Source organism: Muscardinus avellanarius, assembly GCF_963383645.1.
Source record: "Muscardinus avellanarius genome assembly, chromosome: 5".
Lineage (NCBI taxonomy): Eukaryota > Metazoa > Chordata > Mammalia > Rodentia > Gliridae > Muscardinus > Muscardinus avellanarius.
In genome coordinates, this window is record NC_137790.1 from 62,031,378 (window position 1) to 62,056,157 (window position 24,780).

The 24,780-nt window shown below is 39.0% G+C and overlaps 1 protein-coding gene across 1 annotated transcript in view; it reads right to left on the reverse strand.

Moving 5' to 3' along the window:
• The window catches only part of SLC9C1 (solute carrier family 9 member C1), a gene marked incomplete at its 3' end in the record, with an annotated part of 82,085 nt that overhangs the window by 32,408 nt on the left and 24,897 nt on the right, over positions 1–24,780 (reverse strand). Inside the window, exons 8-14 of the mRNA XM_080696513.1 lie at positions 24,057–24,200; positions 21,494–21,668; positions 19,490–19,571; positions 14,816–14,982; positions 12,803–12,928; positions 8,536–8,633; positions 5,633–5,752 (exon numbers count right to left, since the gene is read on the reverse strand). Of these exons, the coding sequence (XP_080552639.1) occupies positions 5,633–5,752; positions 8,536–8,633; positions 12,803–12,928; positions 14,816–14,982; positions 19,490–19,571; positions 21,494–21,668; positions 24,057–24,200 (912 nt within the window). The remainder of the gene's footprint in view (positions 1–5,632; positions 5,753–8,535; positions 8,634–12,802; positions 12,929–14,815; positions 14,983–19,489; positions 19,572–21,493; positions 21,669–24,056; positions 24,201–24,780) is intronic.

Sequence of the window (24,780 nt, forward strand, 5' to 3'; positions counted from 1 at the left end):
GATTTTATTCTGAGTCCTATGATCATACTGAAAATAAAAATTCTGAATTCTTTTTCTGATATTTCCTGCAGCTCAGTATTGGTGATCTCCCTGTTGTTGAGTTATGAAAGTTATTGTTTCCTCAGTGCTCTTTATTTTTATGTTTTTATAATTTTCAAGTTTGCATTTCTGTTGTCTTAGCATCATCTTCCACTTTTTGTGAGAGTCTTGTGTCTATGTATTATATGCTATGTGCCTATGCTGAGGGTTATGTATTTGCCTCAACAAATCTGTCTCATATAATCAGACTTTTTAATTTATCCCCTAGAACCTCTTTAACAAGATATAGTTCTTAGTAAAGGTAAACAAGAGTCCGTAATTGGCTACAAGCCTCCATGATCTCCATGCCCAACCTCAACAGGGTCAGAGACTATGATGTTCCATTCAGAGCCTGAAGCCTGCTGGCTGAGACTGAATGCCTCACAGACATCACCACTACTCTACTGTTTTCAAACCTGTGAACCACTGAAGAACAGACTTCTGGCCTCTCTGATCACTGGGTCTAAACTCAGCTCAGAAATTACTATGTTCCAAGCTTGTGGCATGGCTGGCTGGCTTTGCTTTGATGGCCCAGGGATACCACCACTGATTTGCTGGTTGTGATCATGTGGAGCTCTGAATGCTCTCTGGGGACAAACTCTGAAAAAGTCTTGAAAGTATTGTATCCCCACCCTATATTTGCGATTACATGAATCCCTGCTGGCTCCTAGCCTCACTGCCTTCAGGGCCCTAACTCTGGCATGGAGAGATTGTACCATTCTGAGCTTATAGCTTAGATGGCTCAGTTATTTAGCCTCAGGAACATCATTGCTGCTCTTGGGAAACTGAGATAATGTGACCTAGTTGGTCTTTGATCTTGGTACTTGTGGCGCCCCCAGGTACAAGTTTATAGCCTTCTCTGCCTATAGCCCTGTTGACTGAGTTATTTCACTCCACAGACACTACTCCTGGCAGTCCTGTACTGATTGCTGGAGACCCTGTAGGGGTTGAGTGAACTGCAAACCCTCATTTCTGCCCACCTGAGTGTCTCTTGGAGCCGTCTGCTAATTCACATTTCTACTGTGTCCAACTGTAGCCCCTGCCTTCCCTTCACAGGGGTGATCTGCAAACGCACAGACCCCACAGGTGTGTTGGTTGCCACGCAAGGCCTTGTAGCCATGCAGACTCCTGATGAGACTGTTTGTAAACTCACAGTCTTTATAAGTGTCACTTGGGTTCCTGCAAGAAGAGATGAGTCCAGCTGCAGATAAAGGAATTCAGTAAGTGATTTGGCTGGTTGGCCTATAGATTCACAGTGGTCTTGATAAGGCAGGTTGTAGCCACTGGGTTTTCTACAGAGAGGTCCTATCATTTCTTGGTTTTAGTTTAGCTGCAGCTGCAAAAGTTTTCTAGGCAATTTGGCTAGGAAGTTGGGGTTTTCATCTTGAGGTATTCAAGCATGTAAAGAAGAATGGGATTGCTTTAGGTGTTGGATATATGCAATCACCAGCTCTACAAGTTTCTGCTTTTACTTTGTTAAAGTTGGTCTTTGAAAGCTGCTGGATTCTGGCAGCTTCCAGCCCCAGTGCAGGCTTGTCAAGATGGTGCCACATCCTCTCTACACTAACCAGATGAGAGGCATGGAGCTCTTTTCGATTTTGTGCTGTATTGTGTCCAATTCCACTCTGTTTTTACTATCTTCTGTTTAGTTCTGACTGTTTTTCTTCTTTTGCCAAGAAGCAGTCTTCCTGCTGGTTGAGTTTCGAGTCTACGAGCAACCAGTGTGTTGTCTTTCTCTATTCCTCCATCCTTAATTCTCACTCTTCCCATCTTTTAATAATTCCACTTCTCAGAGGTAACAATTACCAGTTTAAATATTGTTCCAGTATTTTGGTTTATAAGATCTCTATTAGCATAAAATAAATTATATCATGCATGTTTTTTTGTAACCTGCTTTTAAAAATATAATAAGAACATCTTTCCTTGTCAAGGCATAAAAGTGGGAAGAAAGACCAGGATATATGATACTGGGAGAGCATGGATGCACATTTTATCAAAAAACTTGAGTTCATATGCTTTGAAAAATAGTTTTCATGCCAAGTATGCTTAAGAGTAAAATTACAGATGAGGCAACTTACTTTTTATATTTAATTATATGTATGTATGTATGTATGTATGTATGTATGTATTGTACTTAGAATAAAACCAGGGGCATTTTATCTCCAAGCTGTTCCTCAGCCCTTTTTACTTTTTATTTTGAAACAGAGTCTTGCTAGGATGCTGAGAATCTCACTAAGTTGCAAAGGCCAGCCTTGAACCTGCAATCCTCCTATCTCAACCTTCTAAGTACTGGCATTACAGGCATATGCTACCATGATCTGTTTATCTTTAATTTTGAAATGACTCAAGAAGAATACACCATTTTTGTTAAAATCGAATCATGTGAGTGATCAAACGAGTCACATCATGCTGGATCACTTTCACATTCTTGAGGGTTCCATTTGTGTCATGGATCAGAAGCTTTTTATAATTTTGGGCCCGATTTCAGAAAAAGAAGATGAAATTATGAATATCAAAACACAATCATGTGATCACATTGCTAGGGTCCTCTAAAGCACCAGAAAGTGCCTGCAGGAGGAAGGAGCCGTGGAGTGTAACCCTTACTAGTGTCATGGTGGCACCATCTCTGCCCTGCTCAGACTTCTCTCCTTACTGCTGTTCCTCATTTCCACCATCAAAACTGTATCTGGCACAGTGCTTATTTGGGTTTTGATATAGAATGTTTCCTGGAAAATGGTGATGCAAGAATAGTCAGGGGTGAACTGATTGAATCATGAAGATTCAACTCTCACCAGTGGATAAAATCCTTTGATAGGTCACTTTGGGGAATATATATCTATTTATTCTCTCTCTCTCTCTCTCGCCCTAAGCTCTATAGACTTTGCCTGGCCCAACATGGACTAAAAACCTTTGAAACTTTCAAAACTGTAAGTAAAATAAATCCTCTTAGTTGTGGTCACCAGGTATTTTGAGTCAAACAGTATTGCAAATGAGTTAACTTTTGCTTAAGTTTAAGGTTGACTATAACATATCTTGTTTATACCAGATGGCTGAAACCCACAAAATCAGATACACTACAATGCTTTCATTATTCAATTTTGAATAATTTAAGGTAAAATTTTTATTCCAGTAATTTTTTTTGTGTGTGTGTGTGGTACTAGAGGTGGAACCTAGGGGCTTTCTACTTTCAGGTTACACCCCAGCCCTATTTTATACTTTATTTGGAAACAGGGTCTCACTAAGTTGCTGACAGCCTCACTAAGTAGCTGAGCTGGCTTCAAACCTGTGCGATCCTCCTGTCTCAGCCTCCCAAGAGCTGGGATTAAAAGTGTGCACCACCACGCCTGGCTCTCTATTCAGCTTCTTTGGTGATTGGACTTTCATTATTTGTCATTCCATTATCTGTAAGCTTAAAGATTTCAGGAATATTTACCATATATTCCATAGAGAATACTTCTAATAATTAAGATCTGAATTGTTTCTTTCATGGATATGTGCTTTCTTCTGTGTTTGTTTGCCTTTGCTAATGACTCCATTGGTGAAGGGACTCAATCGTGAATGGAATATAATTCAGCACTTAGTTAAAAAATGCTAACATTTATTAATGTTTATTCTGTGCCCATCCCTGGACTAAATGCTTTTATACTTACTATTCATGTAATCTTTACAACAGCCCCATAAATCAAGTAAAGGAGATCCAAATTAGTATATTTTAGTATCTGCTATGTTTCAGTTATTTTGCCAGATACTTAGCATAGATCAGTTACTCTAAAATATTATATTTCTATATCAGTTTTTACATACAGAAACTAAGACCAGAAAAGTTCATTCACCTAATATACATGGATCTGGGATTCTAAACCTAGTCATCAGACTCCAGAATCCTTACACTGGGATGATGATACTTAAAATATAGCCTAAAAGATACATGGACTGTTAACACTTATTTTTTAAATCTTTCTTTTTAAAAAATTTCTAACAGAAATGATTACTCAGAAAAGTTGTAGCTTAAGTCAGTATTGAAGGCTTTTAAGAATTCTGATACAAACATATCCTTTAGATATTTGAGTGTGGTGGATTAAAGATAGCCATAAATTCTTTGAAATTCCTGTTGAGAAGAGATTATATATCTCTTCCCTTTGAATCTAATAAAAGAAATTATAAAACATCAAAATTGAAATGGAAAAAATGAATTATCTCTATTTGTCTACAACATATGCTATAAATATAACATTCTAAAGAATCCACAAAAAACCAACTAGAATAAATAAGCACTATTAGAAAAGTTCCAGGATACAGAATTAATATATATATATGAATCAATTTTATTTATATGCACTAGAAATTAACCATCTGAAAATAAAACAATTCCATTTAAAGTAGCATTAAAAAGACAAATATTTAGGATTAAATTTAATCAAAGACTTGTGCTGTAAAAACTATAGAACATTACTAAAATAAATTAGGGATCTATATTAATGGAAAGATATTTTAAGCTCATAAATTGGAAGCCTTAATATTGCTAAATGACAATACTACACAAAACAATCTACAGATTTTATGCAATCCACAGATCCAATGTGATACCTATGAAAATATCAATGACTTTGTTTCTGCAGAAATAGATAAGATAATCATAAAATTCATATGGAATTGCAAGGGGCCTCAAATGGCTAGGATAGTTCCAAAAAAGAAAAAATAAATATAAAAGATCCATACTTTCTGATATCAAAATTATCCAGCAGTTGTAGAAAACAATTTGGCAATATCTCAAAAAATTAGATATGAAGTTACCATATGACCTGAAAGTTTATTCATAGAGATACACCCCCCCCAAAAATGGAAAGCAAGTATTCAAATACTTGTACATAAACATTCATAGCAGCGTGATTTGTAATAGCCCAAAGCTGGGAACAACTCAAATATTCATTATCTTATAAATAGATAAAGAAAATATGGTATATCCACACCATGGAATATTATTTAGACATAAAGAGGAATAAAATATTGATATATACTACAAAGAGGATGAACTTTATGCTAATGGCATATGCTACATTTATATGCAAAAAATCATCATGCTAAGTGAAAGAAGGTGGAAACCCGCAGTTACATACTGATGATTTAACTTATATTAACAATTCAGAATAAATAAAAGAAAGCAGGCTCATTCCTTCCAGGAGTGTAAGGAATGGAGGAATGGGCAGGGGCTGATAACTGAATATTGATTTACTTTTGGGCCAAGGAAAATGGTACAGAATTTCATAGAGTTGATAGCTGACAACATTGTGAACATATGGAATATTAAATTGTACACTTTAGAATTATTAACAATTAAATTTCTGTCATTCAAAATTTACCTCAATTTTTAGAAGGAGAACATTATTTCTGTTCTTTTCCTCCTTTAAATAACTTTGTGGAGGCATATAAGTAATTTAGTTGTAAGCTACTTCAAAATATTTTGCAAAGTATTTATGTTATAATTAAAAAGGGAATAAAAAGGGACCTTCAAATGAAGGTAATAGAATTTCTTGTAAGTTTTGAAAGTACTTACCTTGAAGGAACCCCTTTGTCTCTTTTAGTATTGTACACCCAATTAAGCAGCATTTTTCTAATGAAGGAAAGTATTTTTTTGCTTTCAGAATAATTCTTTATTGTCTCAGGACTCATATATCTGAAAAGAGACAGAGAGGGGAGGGAGGGAGGGAGGGAGGGAGGGAGGGAGAGAGAGAGAGAGAGAGGGAGAGAGAGCTTTAAAAATGCTTTAAATATTCTGAGTTAAGTTTAATGCAGTACTGTCAAAAATTAGAAAGAATCTGTGTGCAGTGTTGACTGTGAATGAGACATTTTCATGGGCACAGTTTCAAGTTATGAAGTTGTAGATGCAAGTAGATAATTAGTCATAAAGTTAGGTTATATGGCTCGCTCATTAAAGAGAAAGCACAGGAAAATTCATACATACATACATACACACACACACACACACACACACACATACATACATACAGAAGAAAAAAGACTGAGGTTACATGTTTTAGAATAGCAGAGAGTTCAAGGTCCAGGAAGAAAACACATACCATGATTCAAATATTTGGGACTCAGATTCCTCTGGGTTTTCATTTTGGATTCCCCAGTGTCTGATGTGGTAACTAACCAATCACTTCACTAGCATGCGTGCTGCATGCTGGGGGTAAATATACTATGCCAGACTAAGATAATCAAGTGAGAAGTTATGTATAAAGCACCTAGTCCCTCTTGCCCATCTTGCCATCTCTTTTATTTCACCTTCTGGGAAGGCAGTCAGGTTAAAATGAGCACAGAAGGGCTAAAATGGTAACTTGGAGAAGGCAATGTCAAGAAAGCTGCCCCCTAAAGTAACACAGGCCACTTCATCTATTGGTTTCTGTTGGTTCTTGTGATGAGACAGCTCAGCTCTGTGCACTGTGGCTTGGGCTTGCCCAGCCAGTCCCCTTGCTCTTACAAGGACTTTGTAAGAAACTCCCATAGTTTCTATCGGAAAGGAGAAATGGTTGTCTGCTCTTGGGTCTGATGCTCCAACTTGCCATATGGCTTAATGGAAAAGCGGAAATGCATTGAAAACCCAAGTTCAAAGGCAGGCCTTGGCCGGGCGTGGTGGCGCATGCTTATAATCCCCGCACTTGGGAAGCTGAGACAGGAGGATCGCACAGGTTCAAAGTCAGCCTCAGCTACTTAGTGAGGCTCTTAGCAACCTAGTGAGACCCTGTTTCCAAATAAAATTTAAAAAAAAATATGTCTGGGGAGTATAGCTCAGAGGTAGAAAGCCTCTGGGTTCCACCTCCAGTACCACACAGACAGACAGACAGACAGACACACACACACACACACACACACACACACACACACACAAAATGCAGGTCTTGTTCTTCCTATGGATTATAACATTCTCATTCTGAAATTTATGCAGTTTCTCTGCTGATGGGATGTTAATATAATTGAAAAAAAGAAGCTCTTTGTTTCTCTAAGATTCAATATAATAATGTGGCAATTATGTGGAAAATTTTAAATGTGTACATTATTTGACCAGTCATAATTTGAAACATATTGATTTAACATCTGCTAGGCTTTCTGTAGATAAACCACAAAGAAATACTGGTTTCTGCCCTCAGGTTAATTTGTTGGTCTATTAAAATTTTAATACAGAAGTACCATATGACCTAGCAATTTTATACATCATATAAGTACATCCAAAAGACAAGTAGAATAGAACTCATGGTTCTATTGAAGATGTTGAAAAGATAATAAGAGCACACTCCTGACTCGAGGAAGGGGAGTATTTATTACAGTTCCTGAGAATCAGGAAACCTCCCTTGAAGATTTAATGTCTAATCTAAGATCTGACAGTTTCACAGGTTCCTATGAATCCTAATGTTTTGTGATCTCAAAAAGTCTGATCGTGTATAATACAAATTACTAAGTAATCTGGGCTCTTGAGTACCTGTTTTCTATCAACACATTCATTGTTCAGACCTGGCTTAGGGAACAGTGTGATCCCTCTAATTGGATAGTGAGCCAGCTTGCCTTTCAATCCTGGCTCTGTCATTTATTAAACACATGACCTTGGGAAAGTTATGTCAAATATTTGTGCTTCACTTTCCTCCCCTGTATCATGAAGATAGAGATAGCATTCATAGAATTTTTGTGAGATAAAAATATGTAATACATGGAAAGTGTTCAAAAATGTGCCTGGCATAAGACTCAATAAAAATAAACTCTATACTTAAAGTATGTCTTAGGCTCTTTCATATGCACTTAGGAAAGGCCCTGGAACTTCTGCATATACCCTCTACTCCTTCTATGCTTAGATTTGTTTTTCTTGCTACAGGATTCCCCACCCATGGAGCTACTGATAGGAAGAATCAGTAAATGGCACAGTCAACTCCCAGCCATCCCAGCAAGATGCAAGTACAGAAGTGTAATCAATAGAAAGTTCTCCAGAAGGTGGAATGGCATTTTGTAATCGTGATATTCCCCACAATGCCTAGCATATAGCTCTGCATATATTGGCATTCAATATAAATCCTTACATGTATAAGTAAAAATGTCATAGATTCTGAAATTGTATGCTGAGTATCAAGAGATGCTGTGGGAAGTATCATCTATTTATTGGAAGGATGTGCCTGCAGAGATTAGTCATTAGTCAGGCATGCAGATAATCTAAAAGAAACAGTAATTTACCACAGTTTAACTTTGGAGGGGAAAAAAAATAGAAAGAGAACAGTGCTTTGACCAAAAGCAGCAGCTTGTTGGAATGCCCACAGCCGTGGATGAGAGCAGCAAGTTTGGGAAACTCACAGTCCCTGACTTGACCTAAGCCTGACAGACCCAAGCTGCCAGACAAAGGCAGGCGGACTCACTAGCATGGGTTCCTACATGCAGTGGCTTAAGACAGAAGGCTTTTATTGACAACATACTTACTCTCCCTTCTTCTCACCGAAACTTCCCGCAGCACCTACCAACACATGCACTGCGTTCTGGGACAGTATCTCGTTCCTGTATTGTCTTTGGTAGCTTGCCTAAAAGACATGTTGATTCAGATTATTATTTAGCGTGAATGACAATGGCAACTTACTACCACCTTTACAGAAAAATAATTAGTGAGAAAAAAAGTCCAAATATACAAATTATCTATTATGTTTACAGAGAGAATCTTTCTGTGGAGTCCAAACCACCAGATCAGTGCAGAGGGTAGAACTGGGTTTCTGGTAGAATAAGCTGTTGCTGTGGGAAACTGATACACTACAAGTTGATTAAGTGGAGATCTTGACAAATTAATCTGGGTACTGCCGCATGCTGTGTCCCTGTCTTAAAAGTTTATAATTCACATTTGAATACTAAAGACTCTAAAAAATATTCCTAAAAGATTAAAGTGATTCGCTTTTACAAACTTTATTTAATTTCATTCTCCCACTGTTTCCAGGATGGAATTCTGCTACCTGCAGTTTATTTTAAGGATAAAGGGGCTACCACTATTCTGCACAATACACTCACTTTATAATCAGTGTGTAATAATTATACACAACAGTGGGTTTTATTGTAGCACAAGTGAATAGCATAATTGCCACAATACACAGATTGAGAGCCTCCTCTGCTTCCTTGCCCATGTGTATTCCCATGTGTATTCAATAGGATGCTGTGGAGACCACTTTCAGATACTATCCTGGGCCTCAGCATGCTGCACACTGTTGAGAATCACTGTATTGATTAATTTTTTTATACTGGAGATTGTACTCAGGGGTATTCTACCTCTGAGCTATGCCCCCAGCCCTATTTTATTTTATTTTATTTTATTTTTTAAAAACAGGGTCTAAGTTGCTGAGGGTATCAGCAAATTGCTGAGGCTGTCCTCAAATCTGCAACTGTCTTGTCTCAGCCTTCCCAGTACTGGGATTACAGGTATACAGGACACCTAGCTTAGACCAACATTTACATTTGAATATATGCTATAACCAAAATCCCTGGGTTCCATAGCAGGCATCTTCTCTATGCGAATATCTATGAGCATTAAAACACTGTTTTGTTCTTCATGGATATGTGCCAGATTTTAAGATGTGGGGTTAGAAAGCTATCTGACTATAATCACAGAAATTCTATGGAGCAGTGTTCTTCTTTAACAGCATTAAAGTGCTTAAGATAATATAAAATATTTTCATGATCCTCAAAGATACAAATTGTGGCTTGTGGAAAAATGACAAAGTTGAAAATAATATGGAACTCATGCATTGATACAAAGGACAAAGCAGTCATACACCAGAAAAATGTTCACTCTCACACGATCATCTTCACCAAAATGTAAGAACTGAGAAAATGGTTGTTTCCTAAAAGTAACTGCTGTTGAATTAACTGATCCGCATATGTTTTATATTCTTGCAACTAGTTTATGAAGAAGGTATTCTGTATTTTATAGGTGTGGAAGCTGAGGCTCAGAGAGCCAAGTTGTTTTCCCAAGATGACATGAGAAACACTGATTTCTCTGAACTTACAGCTTCTCTCCCCAGCCCCACTGTGGCATGCTATCTCTTCTGCACTGATTTCTTGTTGTGTTGTGCTTTCTTTCCTAAGGCTCAGTAGTAGAGAAGGTATAGTTTCACTTAACAAGTACAGGCTGAGATTCCAATGAAAGCTCTCAAAGCTTCCAGAACTGCAGTAGACCAAGGATGGATTAGGATTGGAATTGCTGAGACCAAATCAACAAATCAAGATACTCATTAAAATATTTCTAGAATGAAGGTAGACTACAATGAGATGACGTGAGCTTAGGATCTGGAAAACAGAGATGGAATGATCCACCCTACTTTGAAAAGCAAGATTTCCTGTTAAGACACAACACAGGACAAAAGCATATGGTTATCAGTCAGAGCTGTAACCATAGATATCAAACATTTGAGGCAAGAAATCAAAAAGGCACATAGAGTATATATTGCAGAAAATGTAGACTAGAAAGAACCAAAGAGTTCATTCAGCCAGTTTGTTTCCTCTTTTATGGATGGGGAGAGTAAAGACTAAAAAGAGTAGTCTTCAGTTATACATATTCCTAACAAAATCAAGACTTGAAGTGGAGCCTCCTGAATGTTACAATGGTTCTTGAATACTATATTTTCCCGAAATAAATTAAAAGTCTGGAAGTGACTTAAAAACATGACCTCATACATTTTGAGCTTCAAGGATATAGAAAAAATTCTATCAGCATCCAAATGAAAAGTAGACTGCATCTAATTTCATAAATATTGACTTATTAATTTCATAAATATCACTCCATTGCCTTTATCTGAATATGTCATTAGTTGGATGCAGCTCTCACATTTTCAAATCTGAAACATCTTTAAACATTTACCAATCAGTTGCTTTTACTACAGTACTAGGCCATAAGTACCATCAAACTCTTTGAAGGTAGATTTTAAAGTTATTCTCACCTGGAGATGTTAAAAATAAGCAATGACAATTATAAAATACCAAACTGCTGAAAAATGTACTAGTTAAGAAAGCATATCTATAAAAGGCTCATTGTCTATAAAAATAACTAATAAGCATGATTGTTAGGACAAAACTTAAATATAAAGCATGAACAAAATGAGGTGGGGTTTTCAGTGGACAATTTGAAAATGCTGCATGTTTTAGGGAAAAGGGGGATGATAGCACTATATGTAATAGGAAGAACTGAGAATGGATATTTTGATAATTGGTCTGAAAAGCATCTGCTTTACAGATTTTGAAGGCAATGTTTAGCATTTGTATAGATACAGATTATAAAATTGTGCTAGTGGTTGTTATTTCCACAGTACAGAGTTCATATTCTCCATTGTTTTTATTTTCTATTTCACTAAAGACATTTTGATTTGGAGACTTTTGCAGAAAACATTAAGAACTGCAATTCCTACTTCCTGAATTATACAGCAGAGTGTTTATACTCTTTATCATTCTTTCACTTTTTTTTTTGCAGTTACAGATTAATTTTTGCAAACTTTCCTTTCTGCTTTCCTAACTCAAGACAGTAATTGCCGCAGTTTAAAAAAGCCATGCCTTGCTGACAGGATTCACCCAGTATTATGCCAGAGTTAGCTCAACCCATTGTTTCCCTATTTTATTTTGAAATTTTGGTCCGGTTGTCTAACTGTCCCAATGTTTCCTTTAGATTGGCACTTTTTCCTTACTCTATTGGCTCGCTATATTCCGACAACCTGTCCCTTTGTCTTTGCTTTAGAAGCTGCTCAAAGGTGGTTCCTCAGGGAAACTTTGATGACTGGTTTTGTCCATTTACTACACAGGACCCTGCTCCCTGGAGCACCAGATTTAAGAGAGACAGAAGAGGTAGAAAGACTATTTTCCCCATATTAACATAGCTGTGGGGGAGGAAATGATTGTCTTGCCAGTGGTGATACCTAATTTTATATAAGTGGGAAATTTGCTGGTGGAATAAAGCGCTGTCTGCTGTGGGCAAAAGCTTCATGTTTCATGGAACCACCTCAGGTGCTTAAAGACATTATTTAGGTCCCTGAAAATGCTGACCTTGAGAAATCTTGTCTGCCAGGATTACTGTTGATGACAGAACAGTCACACTTTACAGGTCTCCTATTCCTTGAGTTAAACCAAGAAGCAGAGTGCTTCAAATTCTGTATGGCTGGAATAGCTAAGCAATGTATGACAGCTCCATATGCAATGGAAAGGCCCCACACAAATATTTTGAGAGGATGAGTGGCGGCAAATAGTCATGGGCCAGACCTATCTGGGCTGTTAGCAATTTCCCAGAGTCTTGCATATTGCTGTGTTAAGAAGTCTCTGTAATTTTTTACTCGACTTTTTTTTTTTTTCAAAAGTATGAGATCCTCCACCTGCGTTTATTAGAGGTCTTATGGCATCCTTCCAAGTAAAACTGGATTGGAACCAGGGAGGGCCGTGTCATGGAACTGATTCTCCAACACATCTGAAGGCTATCCCAGCTGTTAGTAGCTGTGAGAGCTCCAAATCATAATAAAATCCCTTTCCCCTAAGCTGAGCTGAGGTTTCCCTCACTCCCTCGCTCCTGTCCTTCCAGATTCCTAAGACAACGCCAAACTTTCCTTTGCCTCTGTAAACAATTTATAATAAAGTGATGTAGGCGAGCATAGTCAAAACGCGTTTAGCAGGGCGGAGGTTGTCAGTACAGTATTAGGCGCAGCGCAACAGTAGGACAGAACAGGGTGCTCACTATTTGGGCTGACAGGAGCCGCCTGTTGGCCAGCTCCATCGCCTCGATGTTAACCCTGTCATCGATTTCCTTGTCGCAGTCTGGGCAGATCACCTTCTGATGTTCTGTTGTTTCTCCTTGATTCAGCTAAGTAGAACACAGATTAAGAAACAGCAGTAATACATGCATTTTTAACACATTGTTTAGTATACACCTCAAGCAATTCAAACACTGGTTCAGTATTTTTAAAACGTCTGGTAGACAGAGAAAAATGTTCAGGTGCTCATCATTTAGTCAAGAGTCCTTGTCACGTGCTCAGTGGTGTAGAAGGTAAAACAGTTGCTGGGCTGGGGGAAGACCTTCTATCACAGCTTCCCAGTCTAAACACACTTGAAGCCGGCAGTCCCGTGTGGACCCCAGGCAGTAGCTGCATCACTTGGACATGGTTAGAAATGACCCTCCTCAAACCCCTCTCCCACAGACCCACTGGGTCAGAACTGGGAAAGGTAGGCGGAGGTCTTGCACAAACTCATTTGATGATTCCCCGCCGTTAAAAGTTTGGCCACTGCTTTAAAGGAAATCACTTAAAGTAGGGAAAAATAAGCATACATTTAAGAAGATGGGGATATGGATAACTCAGTGGTCAGGAAAACAGAGCTTAAAAAAATAAACGAGTTACTCAAGATTGCAAAGGAGCTTATTAAGTGACAAAGCTAGGACATACACCTGGGATTCCGAGCCCCAGGCCAGTGCTCTCTCTACAGCACTACGCTTCTGCACTGTAAAGAGGACGATCCCTTGAGTCTCATCTGCCTGCTCAAACAGTTCAAGTATCAGAGCGGTGGACTCAGCACGGACTCTGCATTAGAATTAGCCGGGGAGTGTATTGAAAATAGACACGTCTTGCCCGACACAAGGCTATTTCTAGGGCCTGCCTCAGAATATCCAGGCTTGGTACTGGAAACTCAATGTCTTCCATAAGCTTTCTAGGCGAGTCTGATGCAGGAAGGTCAGAGAAATGCTGTAATCAGACATCAGGTGCTACTGGAGAAATCCTTGGGTTTGACCTGGTGCTTGCTCCAACCAGAAAGCCTGACAACAGTATTCCTGCAAGCACAGGGCTTGGTTCTGAGTCCTCACCTGGGGCCTCAAGCACTGGCGAGTGGACATAAAATGGACTTTGTAGGCTCCTATTTCATAAATACTGTCTCATTTCTGTGTTCCTGGAATCCTCTGGCCCCTCATATTGTATGATGCAGAAAAATACTGCTATCAAAACTGTATGTGAAGGTGTATTCATTCGAGTCACCCCTCCATGCCAGTCTGGCATGGAGCTGTACCTATCCTCTGTATTTCTATCTTTTAATAAACTTCTTTAAATCTTCAAAAAAAAAAAAAAAACACCTGTATGTGACATCGGATATGGAGGAGCAACAAAAGCTTTGAAATGATCCCAGGATGATGTCTACTCTCTCCCCTAATGGAAACCATGGCTGACTGGTGTGTTGGTGACTTATGTAAGCAAGCCCAATTGCGGAGATTCAAAAGTATATCTTAGAAGTAGATGATACATTCAGCTAAACTTAGGATACTAACTTTGAATTCTATTTTACATCAAAACCACTATTAACCATAAACTAGGGTATACCAAGTGATTACCATGTATAATTGCCTAAGTACTGAATAAGTGAAGACATAAAAGACCCTGACCTCTTCCAATATGGTCAAAGAGTAGGCATTTTCTAAGCCTCACTCTCGTATTTGTATATCTTTTAGAGACAGCTCTAGTATGCTGCTCCCTCCTTTGAATTTATAGTACATAATTTCTGTACATGCACAGGAATTTTGACTCCTACTTTGCCCCACAGTTATTACAAAATACTTGAGATGCCCTCTATATTACAAAAGTAAGTAAGGAGTCATCAATACAACTCTTCTGTCAATTACAGTATTTAAAATTATGAATTAGTATTTATGACATGATTTATACTTAATAGCAATTGTTTCTACTTTGAAAGAATAATAAATGCTCACTGCATATGGATTTTGAAGTATAATTGCCTTCTCTACTAGGTTCCAATCAGCATTAGCAAGATCTTTGTCAAACTTGAGTGCGGAAGCTGTAGATTTAGTTAGTTCTTGAAAATGTTGAAATGTATAATAAACTGATTTATATTTTGTTGATGTGACATCACGGAGACCTTTGACACAAAAGCACATTTTGTAAATAACAGAAACACCAAAATTTTGATACAGACTATAAAACTTGCTTTCGTTCTTTACTTATGGTCAATCTGTATTTTTAAAATATTAAATTGGTAAGCCGGGTGTGGTGGCACACGCTCGTAATCCCAGGACTTGGGAGGCTGAGACAGGAGGATCTCAGTCCGCGGCCAGTCTCAGCTACTTAGTGAAGCACTCCACAACTTAGTGAGACCTTGTTTTAAAATAAAAAGTAAAAAATCAGGCTGGGGTGCAGCTTGGAAGTAGAATGCCCCTAGGTTCAATCACCAGCACCACAAAAAGAAAAAAAACTTTAAAGCGATAAAAAAAAAAAAACAGGACAGGGAATTACATGCCTGTAATTTTAATACTGGGGAGGCTAAGACAGGAGGATCGTGGGCTTGAGGTCAGTTTTAGCAACACAGCAAGACTCTCAGAAACCTAGGAAAACCCTATTTTAAAAAATTAAGTAAAAGGGGCCCAGGCCATAGCTTGAAGGTAGAATGCCCCTGCGTTTAATCCCTAGTACAAAAAAAAAATTTTTTTTTCTGTGGTACTGGGAATGGAACCCAGGGGCATTCTACCTCCTGACTACACTCCCAGACCTATTTTTATATTTCATTTGAAAACAGGATCTCACTAAGTTGCTGAGAGCCTCACTGAGTAGCTGAGGCTGGCTTTGAATCTATGTGAGCCTCCTGTCAAGTACTGGGATTACAAATCTGTGCCACTATGCCCGGCCAAAAAATATATATTTTTTAAATTTAATAAAGAGACAACAAACATTATTGAACAATAGTCAACAATTTTTAATTTTTAAATTTTCTTCTATATTCCTTAGAAAAGCTGAGGTACAATAATAATCATAATCACTAAAAACTATCTAGTGATTACTCCATGCTGGAAAACACTCCTCTGCGTGGTTAAGTTCTTTGGTTAAGTTTGTGTGCATTAAGCTTTCTGGATATCCTGACAACTTTTTGAGGTGAAGCCTTTTTCTCAGTTTATAAATGAGGAAACAGAGAGATAGAGGCGTGATTAATTTTATGTGTCAACCTGATTGAACCGCAGGGTGCCCACTTAATTAAACAATGTCGGGGCCCACTCGGCAGGACTGAGGTGGCACCCAGGCTTGTTGCCAGCGTGGACTCAAGATGGCGCCTGGGCTTGCAGCCAAGTCACGAGGCTCACGAGGCTGGCGGTGCCCTGAGCCTGCGCAGTGAGCCCTATCAGGCGCCTTACGGATGATTAGTGACGCAGCGCCTCGTGCTACCACCTGCCCGCCCAGGAGAAGGTTAAAAGCGCGCATGCCCTAGCGGGGGGAGCTAAGAGGGTTGGTGGAGTGATGAGGGAGGAGATAGAAGACTGATGTTGTTTTTACCTGAGAGGGCGTTGAGAGAGCATTGAAACTGGGGTAATAAAACTGCTTGAGGAAGATCGTGTAAGAGTCGTCACTGCGTGCGACAAGTGGTGGCCCGTACGGGGACCTTCGCTTTGATCAGAACCTCGGCAGTCCAGGGCAGCTGGCTGGTAAGTACTCCTTTGACTCCGAAAAGGGAGGAGGAGGCTCCGTTTACGGAGGGTTATTTTCCCCGATCAAAGGGGGCTCCATTAAGGAGGGCAGCTGGCTGGTAAGTACTCCTTTGACTCCGAAAAGGGAGGAGGAGGCTCCGTTTACGGAGGGTTATTTTCCCCGATCAAAGGGGGCTCCATTAAGGAGGATATTTTTTAGTGTAAGCAAGTTATTTCCCCGATCAAAGAGGGCTCCATTAAGGAGGATATTTTCCCCGATCAAAGGGGGCTCCATTAAGGAGGATATTTTTTAGTGTAAGCAAGTTATTTCCCCGATCAAAGGGGGCTCCATTAAGGAGGATATTTTCCCCGATCAAAGGGGGCTCCATTAAGGAGGATATTTTTTAGTGTAAGCAAGTTAGAGAATCGGGCTGGTCCTGATTCGACAAGATGGGAAATAGTCCATCTCACCCGTAGCATAAAGCATTGAAAGCTTTGTTGAAAAGTAGAGGCCTAAAGCTTAGGGACAAGACAATACAAGATTTTCTCGAACAAATAGATAGGGTAGCGCCATGGTTTACAGTATCAGGGAATCTTTCTTTAGCAAGCTGGGATAAATTGGGAAGAGACGTAGAACGCGCCGAAGAACAAGGTATTGTCACAGGAGGGACTCGGCCGCTTTGTCGGCTGATTCGTGCCTGTTTGGAAGAAAGGCGCTTTAGAAAATTTGTGCAGGAGGGCCAGGCAGCTTTAGACGGTGTAAAAGAGGAACGTTAAACAAGTGAAAGCTGTTGAACTGATTAAAGCATCTCGCAGAGTCAGTTTGCACATATGGGTCGTCAGCTGCTTTCAATATAGCAATAATAGAGAGTTTACATCGCTATGCCATGACCCCAGGAGACTGGCAAAATTTAGTTAGAGCCACCTTAAATCCTGGCCAATACTTGGATTGATCCACAATGGGGGCTTCTGACTGCTTTTCCTTTTCCATTGCCTTTGAGTCATTCTGCTCAAGTTTTTCCCCGCTTAATCCTTTTACCTTTTCCCCTAAAATTGGCACAGGAGCAAATTCTACTTTTGCAGGTTATAATTTTACTTATCAGAGCCTGACCATGGCCTTTCATTCTAACCCATTTGATCTGTGGCTTCTTTGTGGGATAAATGGCAGTTGCACGGATTTAGCTCCCCTTGTCATGATTAATGATAACGCGTCTATTGCCGCTAATCTTTCTCGCGAGCTTTCTGCATATCCTACAGATAACTGGTCATCGAAATTTGACAATTTGACAAAACAGTTGCGGTTGGAGATCATCAAAACCAATACTACTCGAGTTGACCCGGTGATGGCCCGCACCTTGATGTCCTGGATCCAACAAGCAGCTCGTCATTTAAAAGAGTGGGCTGGACTGGGTGCTCTTGGTCTCTGTCTGGTCTTACTGTGTATCTTATGTCTCTATCCGTCAGCGTGCTACAGATCAAGTGCTCATAGCTCAGGCATTTGCAGTCATGGAGTTGGGACAATCCCCTCAAATATGGCTTGCGGCGATGGGAAAGTCTTAATGACAGGATGCCAGCTAGGACTGCACTCGGGACCCCGGGAGGGTGCATCCCGAGGAGGGCATGCTCAACTGCATACGGGTTGCCACTGATTCTTGTCCCGTCCCTGGCAAAAGGTGGCGGGCCTAGAAGCCCCTTCCAAACATACAGGGGTTGAGTCCTCTGTCCTCTCCTGTCTGAAAAAACAAAAAAGGGGGAACTGTGACGGGCCCCGCCCATCAGCCAGTAAGTCCGAGAGCTAAGATGGCGCTGAGCGGAAATCTTCCCCAGAGCACTTAGGTGGTAAACAGCTTTCAGGAAGTGACGACAAGAGCATGAGATACACGGGAACACCGCATGCCATAGGGCAACAGCCAATGGACTGGCTGTTGCCATGAGTTGTGCACGTGAACAGTCTGCTGATTGGCTGTTGGGCTCTATATAAGGGGAAGATTTCTGGGGGGAGGGAATCTACGGGAGAATCTACGGGTGAAGATGAAGAAGATTTACGGGAAGAAGATTTACGGGAACTGTACAAGAACCTGGGGTAATAAAACTGCTTGAGGAAGATCGTGTAAGAGTCGTCACTGCGACCGACAAAACAATATTCTAGGTATGTCTTTGGGGTTATTTCTGGGTGTGATGGTATTTAAACTGGTAGACTGAACAAAGCAAGGCACTGTTTCTAATGTGGTTCATTCTGGACCTTATCCAACCTGTTGGAGGTTTGATTAGAACAAAAGGCATAGTGAGGGAGAATTCACACTCTGCCTAGTTGTCTTTGAGCTGGGACATTGGTCTTCTGCTTTTAAACTTGGACAAGAACTTATAGCATTTGCTCTTTCAGTTCTCAGGCATTGAGAACAAATTTTGTGATTTAGTGTCTAGAATCCCCTAAAGCCATTGAACACATGTGAGGAATTATCTACGGTTCTCTCTAAGGTTCCCAACCCCTCGAGCATTTTTCTGTCCTTGACCACATCCGTTTTGGGGCTTTCTCAGGAGTTTAGTGCTTGCTGAGTGTTCTATTTTATTCCATATGTGGCTTCTGCATTTTCACATGACTGATATTGTTTTATTTGTTGTTTCTTTTCACTCCAATGTAAACTCTATCTGCTAGGAAATCGCATCTGTCTTCAGAATTCAATACTATCAAAGTAGTGCCTAGGACCTTGGTAAAGTTTGTTGAATAATTGGAAAAATATATGCTATGATTTTAGTTACACTATGCTAATATAAGTAAATAATTTAAAAAATAAGCAAGCTTTTTGGCCTGAACCATTAATGTGGCTTTGCATAGAGATTCAATTTCTTCTCCAATTAGGTCAGACATCACTGATTTTTTTATATGAACTTTTTAAAAGTAGTAACAGCAGTAGTAGTAGTCCTTAGCATATCTAGAGTATTTTTCTCTTCACTCAGAATAGTAGGACTTACCTAATTTGGTAACTGCCATTGGCAAAATAAATCTATTAACAATCAAGGTGATTAAGCATACGAACACCGCATAAAATAATATCTAGAATTGAAAAAATAAAGTATTCAGAATGATTTATTATTAATATCTTTTATATTTACCAATTAAACTAGGTTTTCTTATGATAATAGATGCTTGTGGCAGGTAAAGAATTTGGATGTCAGGTATGATGAAAGCTCTCTGGGGCTTCCCTACCTTTCTGTAAGTACTTCAATTATGTTTTAGAATTAAACCAAAATTAGAACTGTGTCTTGTAGGCAGGCCCTTTCTAGTATTCTGGTTTGCTCATTCTGAGGAAGACAGCTACCATATTGGTCCCTGTGTAGACATGAAAGTCACAAGAACTTAGAAGGCCTCTGACCAATGGGCAGCAAGGATCTGAGGTCCTTAGTCCAACTGCCCTGCCCGCAAAGGGCTGAATCCTCAATGACTACAAGTGTGAGTTTGGAAGCACCTTCTCCAGCCTCGGTTGAGTCTTTGATGGCTGCCCCTCATGTATGCCTAAGAAGCTTATTAGAAAACTGGGCCAGAAGCCCCGGCTAATCTGTACCCAGGTTCCCAACTCAGAGAAATTCACATAATAAATGCTTCTTGTTTAAAGCAACAAAACGTGGGCATCGTCTGTTACATGAGCATAGACAACTAATACAGGCACATTTAATTTTTATTCCTATATCATGTTCTTAATGCTACTGTTAGTTATTACTTTATATATCTTTTTTTGTTTTGTTTTTTGAGGTACTGGGAATTGAATCTAGGGGAAGTCTACCTTCGGGCTATACCCCCAGCCTTATTTTTATTTATTTTTTATTTGGAAACAAGGTCTCACTAAGTTGCTGAGGCTGACTTTAAACCTTTGATCCTCTTGTCTCAGCCTCACAAGTACTGGGATTATAAGCGTGTGCCACCATGCCTGGTTCTTCACATATCTTTTCTCCTTTCTTTCTTTTTTTCTCCTGGGGATTGAACCTAGGACTTCATGCATGCTAAGTACACACTGTACCACTGAGCTACACCCCCAGCCTTATTATTTAGTTTCTGATTATATAATGTGTATGTATCTCATGATCTTGCTAAAATTCACTAATTACTGTGCCTTTTTCTGCCCATTGCCTCTGGTAGCACATTGAATAGGTCGTTCCATAAAAATAGAAAAAGCAGATATATTAGCCATTTTGCCAAACTTAGGCGGAAAGCACAGTATTGTACCATTCAGTGGAACATACACTTTTTTATTTAAATAAATACCCTCTATCTAATTAGGGTAGGCTTTTAAAGTTTTTTATAGAAAAAAATTTTTAAAATTTATGGATAGGTGTTTAATTTTGACAGTCTTTCTCTTGATCTGTAGAAATTATTATATGGGTTTTTTCTTTATTCTGTACATAGTGAACAATATTGACTTTTTTTTTACTTTTATTAGTGCACTGTAATCATACATTACAATGAAGTTCAGAGAAACAGAGACACCCACGCACATAGCACTTGGCGAGCATCCCCACAGCCTCCCACCCTACTCTGCCCCTTCCCCGTACAGGATATTGAGATTGGCATTGGGCATTTTGGAGTTGTAGCTCACTTCTTAATTTATTTCCCCAAATTCCAGAAAGCAATAGAGTCAACCATCGGTAGGTTTCTGCCTCTTTTGAGTGGATATTAGGAGTAAATAAAAATGAAAACACTAAGTGCATGCCTTGTATCAAGCACTATTTTAAGTGATCTACAAGTTTTAACTTCTTTAATCTTCATGATAATACCATTTTCAGGCATGTGAAGGCATTCAGGAATCCCTAAACTGAAACGGAGAAGAGGAAAGCCGTCAGTGGTCCTCCCTCTCCCCCATCAGAGACAGACCACTCCTTCAGTCCAAGGGGGTTCTGCTACTTCACCACACACTATATTTTGAATACACAGTAACACTTCTTACTAAAATATTCAAATAAGAAAACGACGGCTTTCTTTACTTGGGATTTTTCCCTCTCCGATCCAAGAGAAGAGTCTGAGTAGGCGAGCAGGAGGGCCATGTTTATGTTGGGTGTGCCTTTCATTTCGCTCCAGACCATGATGAAGGCCCAGCGCCAGCTGAACCCATGGCCGACTCGAGACAGGAGGGGACTCATTAATAAGAAGACCAGAAGTCTAAAAGACAAAACCGTTTTTAAAAGATTTTTTCTTGCCATAGACAATTATTTCCACGCCACTCAGTCCTCTCCCAGCTGATTCCCTGTGGAATCGCTAACACTTAAACAAATGGGCCACGGCCCCCACACTGGCGGCATGGTACCGCGGGGAGGTGTGCCAAGAAAGTGATGATATTCTAGATGTTTCTTTGTACTGAGTGAGTGAGTGGTAGGATCTTTTTATATCACCATTGAGTAGTGTTTCCTTGGGTAGTAAAAAAGTTAGAGATATTTTATAGGTATATTCTGAATCCCAACAAGAAATAAAATAAATTAAATGAATGAGAAATAAGAAGTGTCCTCCCTCTCTTTCCTTCATAGATTATCATCGTGCTAAATCTGCCCAATATCAGTCAGAACTTTTTTTAAAAATTTCTTCCCCAGTGTTTTATCATTCCCACACTTTACATTAATTTTATCTGATAATTTAGAAATTATTTTCATTTATGTGACACAAGCTGAGTTGATGTCAAGCACCCAGCTAATTTCCCTACATGGAAGTGCACTGCTAGCAACTTGAGAGATGGAGACTGAGAAACTGCGTGACTTTCCCTCATTCTATGTCACAAGAGTGGACTCTTCTGCCTCTTCAAATTGCAAAAAAAAAAAAAAAAAAAAAAATGACTACATAAATTATGTAAGCAAGAAAGATATTTATAATCCTAAAGACTGGGAAGGCTGAGGCTAAAAAAAAAAATCACAACTTTGAGGCTAGCCTGCACAACTTAGGGAGACCCTATCTCAAAATAATAATAATAAAAAAGGCTGAGGATATAATTCAGTGGTAGAACATCCCTGGGATCTAACCCCAGTATCAAAAATACATACATACATACATATCATTTATAAAGAGTGCTTCTTTTGTGTGTGTGTGTGTGTGTGTGTGTGTGTGTGTGTGTGTGTGTGTACTGGAGATTGAATTTAGGGGCAGTCTACCTCCAAGCTATATCCCCAAATCTTTTTATTTTTAAAAGGGCTTAAGTTCTGAGTATCTCAGCAAGTTGCTCAGGCTGGCCTTGAACCTGTGATTCTCCTGTCTCGGCTTCTCAAGTACTAGAATTGTAGGCATGTACCACCATGCCTGGTTTTCTTATGGGGTGTGTGTGTGTGTGTGTGTGTGTATGTTTTGATACTGGGGATTGAAACCCGGGAAAGTCTATCCCAGAGCTACACCTTCAACCCTTTTGATTTTTTATTTTAAAACTGGGTCTTGCTAGATTTCTCAGCACCTTGCTACATTGCTGAGGCTAGTTTCAAACTTGCAAATCTCATGTTTCAGTCTCCCAAGTACTAGGATTACAGACATGTGCCTCTATGTTTTCCTTTATGATTTTTTTTGTTTTGTTTGTTTTTGGTGGTACTGGGGTTCCTGGAAGCCTTTCTACCTCCGGGCTACACTCCCAGACCTAATTTATACTTTTTTATTTTTGGAAACAGGGTTTCTTAAGCCAGCTGGGCTGGCTTCGAACCAGCGCGATCCTCCTGTCTCCGCCTCCCAAGTGCGGGGATTACAAGTGTGCGCCACCATACCCAGCTCCTTATGATTTTTAAAAAAACACATTCTTAGATATAATATGAAGAAAAACAATAAGATAAATTTTTTTATTTATGATGGATGCTTAACTTCATGAAAACTCACAGAAAAACACTGGATGAGATATGCCAATTATGAGACTGTTAATAGATTATGGAAGATTTCTTTGTTCTTATTTTCAGAAATCTTATGGAATGTTTTCTTTGCTTAGAAATCCAATGAAAAACTGAGAAAAGCACTAAAGTACTAAGCATTAATTTGCTGATGATTCTTTGATAAGTTTGAGTCAACTGTTCAATATATGGTACATATATATATATATTGGTGGTACTGGGGTTCCTGGAAACCCTTCTACTCCGGGCTACACACTCCCAGACCTATTTTTTATATTTTTATTTGGAAACAGGGTCTCTTAAACCAGCAAGGCTGGCTTGAAACCTGCACGATCCTCCTGTCTTCGCCTTCCAAGCGTGGAGATTACAAGTGTGCGCCACCACGTTAGGCAATTAAAAAAAATAATAATTTGTAGAGCCTTGAGAGCCAGATGTGGTGGCACATCCTCGTAATCCCAGTACAGGGGAGGCTGAGACAGGAGGATTGCTGGTTTGTGGCCAGCCTCAGCTACTTAGTGAGGTCCTTTGCAACTTAGTGAGACACTGCTTCAAAATAAAGAATATAAAAATAGGTCTGGGGGTGTAGCTCAGAAGTAGAATACCCCTTGATACCATCTTCAGTACTGCAAAAAAAATAGGCACTCTATTCCATATAAATAAAACATTCCTATAAATAAAAAAATTCAAATAGCATTCTTACCTTAAAACAATCAGTGTGAAGTAGATGTTTAATGAATAATATATATCAGAAAATGAGATATATAAATATGTATGTGCCGGAATTAGAAGTCCAGTGAAAGTAAACACCATAAGAAAAGCAACAAACGATAGACAACTCCAGAATCTGTTTTTTTAGGGAAAAATAAAATATAATTATAACTAATTAGTCTAATAAATTTATTGCAAAGAATATTTATATGAGACTTGTGTCATTCATTATCATGAAAATAAAGATGAATAAAGCCTTCATTAACACTCAATAAAGCTTAATGTTGAACTGTGAAGAAAGGAGCCAGCCAAAGAGTCTAACGCCCTAATTAAGTCTGTTTGTGCTGGTAAATTGGTGCCTTTCTTTTTTGATCGTTGCATCTGGAAGAAGCGTTTAGGCTGTGGTCCTGCTAGTTGATGAGACTCAGACATTCAAACATCATCCTTCATATAAATTGCAAACACAGATTGCAAATGCTTGTTTCTTTTAGGAAGAGTAAAAATCATTTACTTTTAAAGGGACTATCAAATGCTAGTCTGAGTTACATAGTGTTAGAATTAACCTATTTCCTAAAATCTAGCGGTGTTCAGAAGATTTATCTTTTTTTTTTCTGCCAGCTTTAATTGAAAAATAGAAACTGAGCATTTTAAGGTATAAAATTTGATGTTTTGGTGCATATATGTGAATATATATGTACACACACATATACATATAT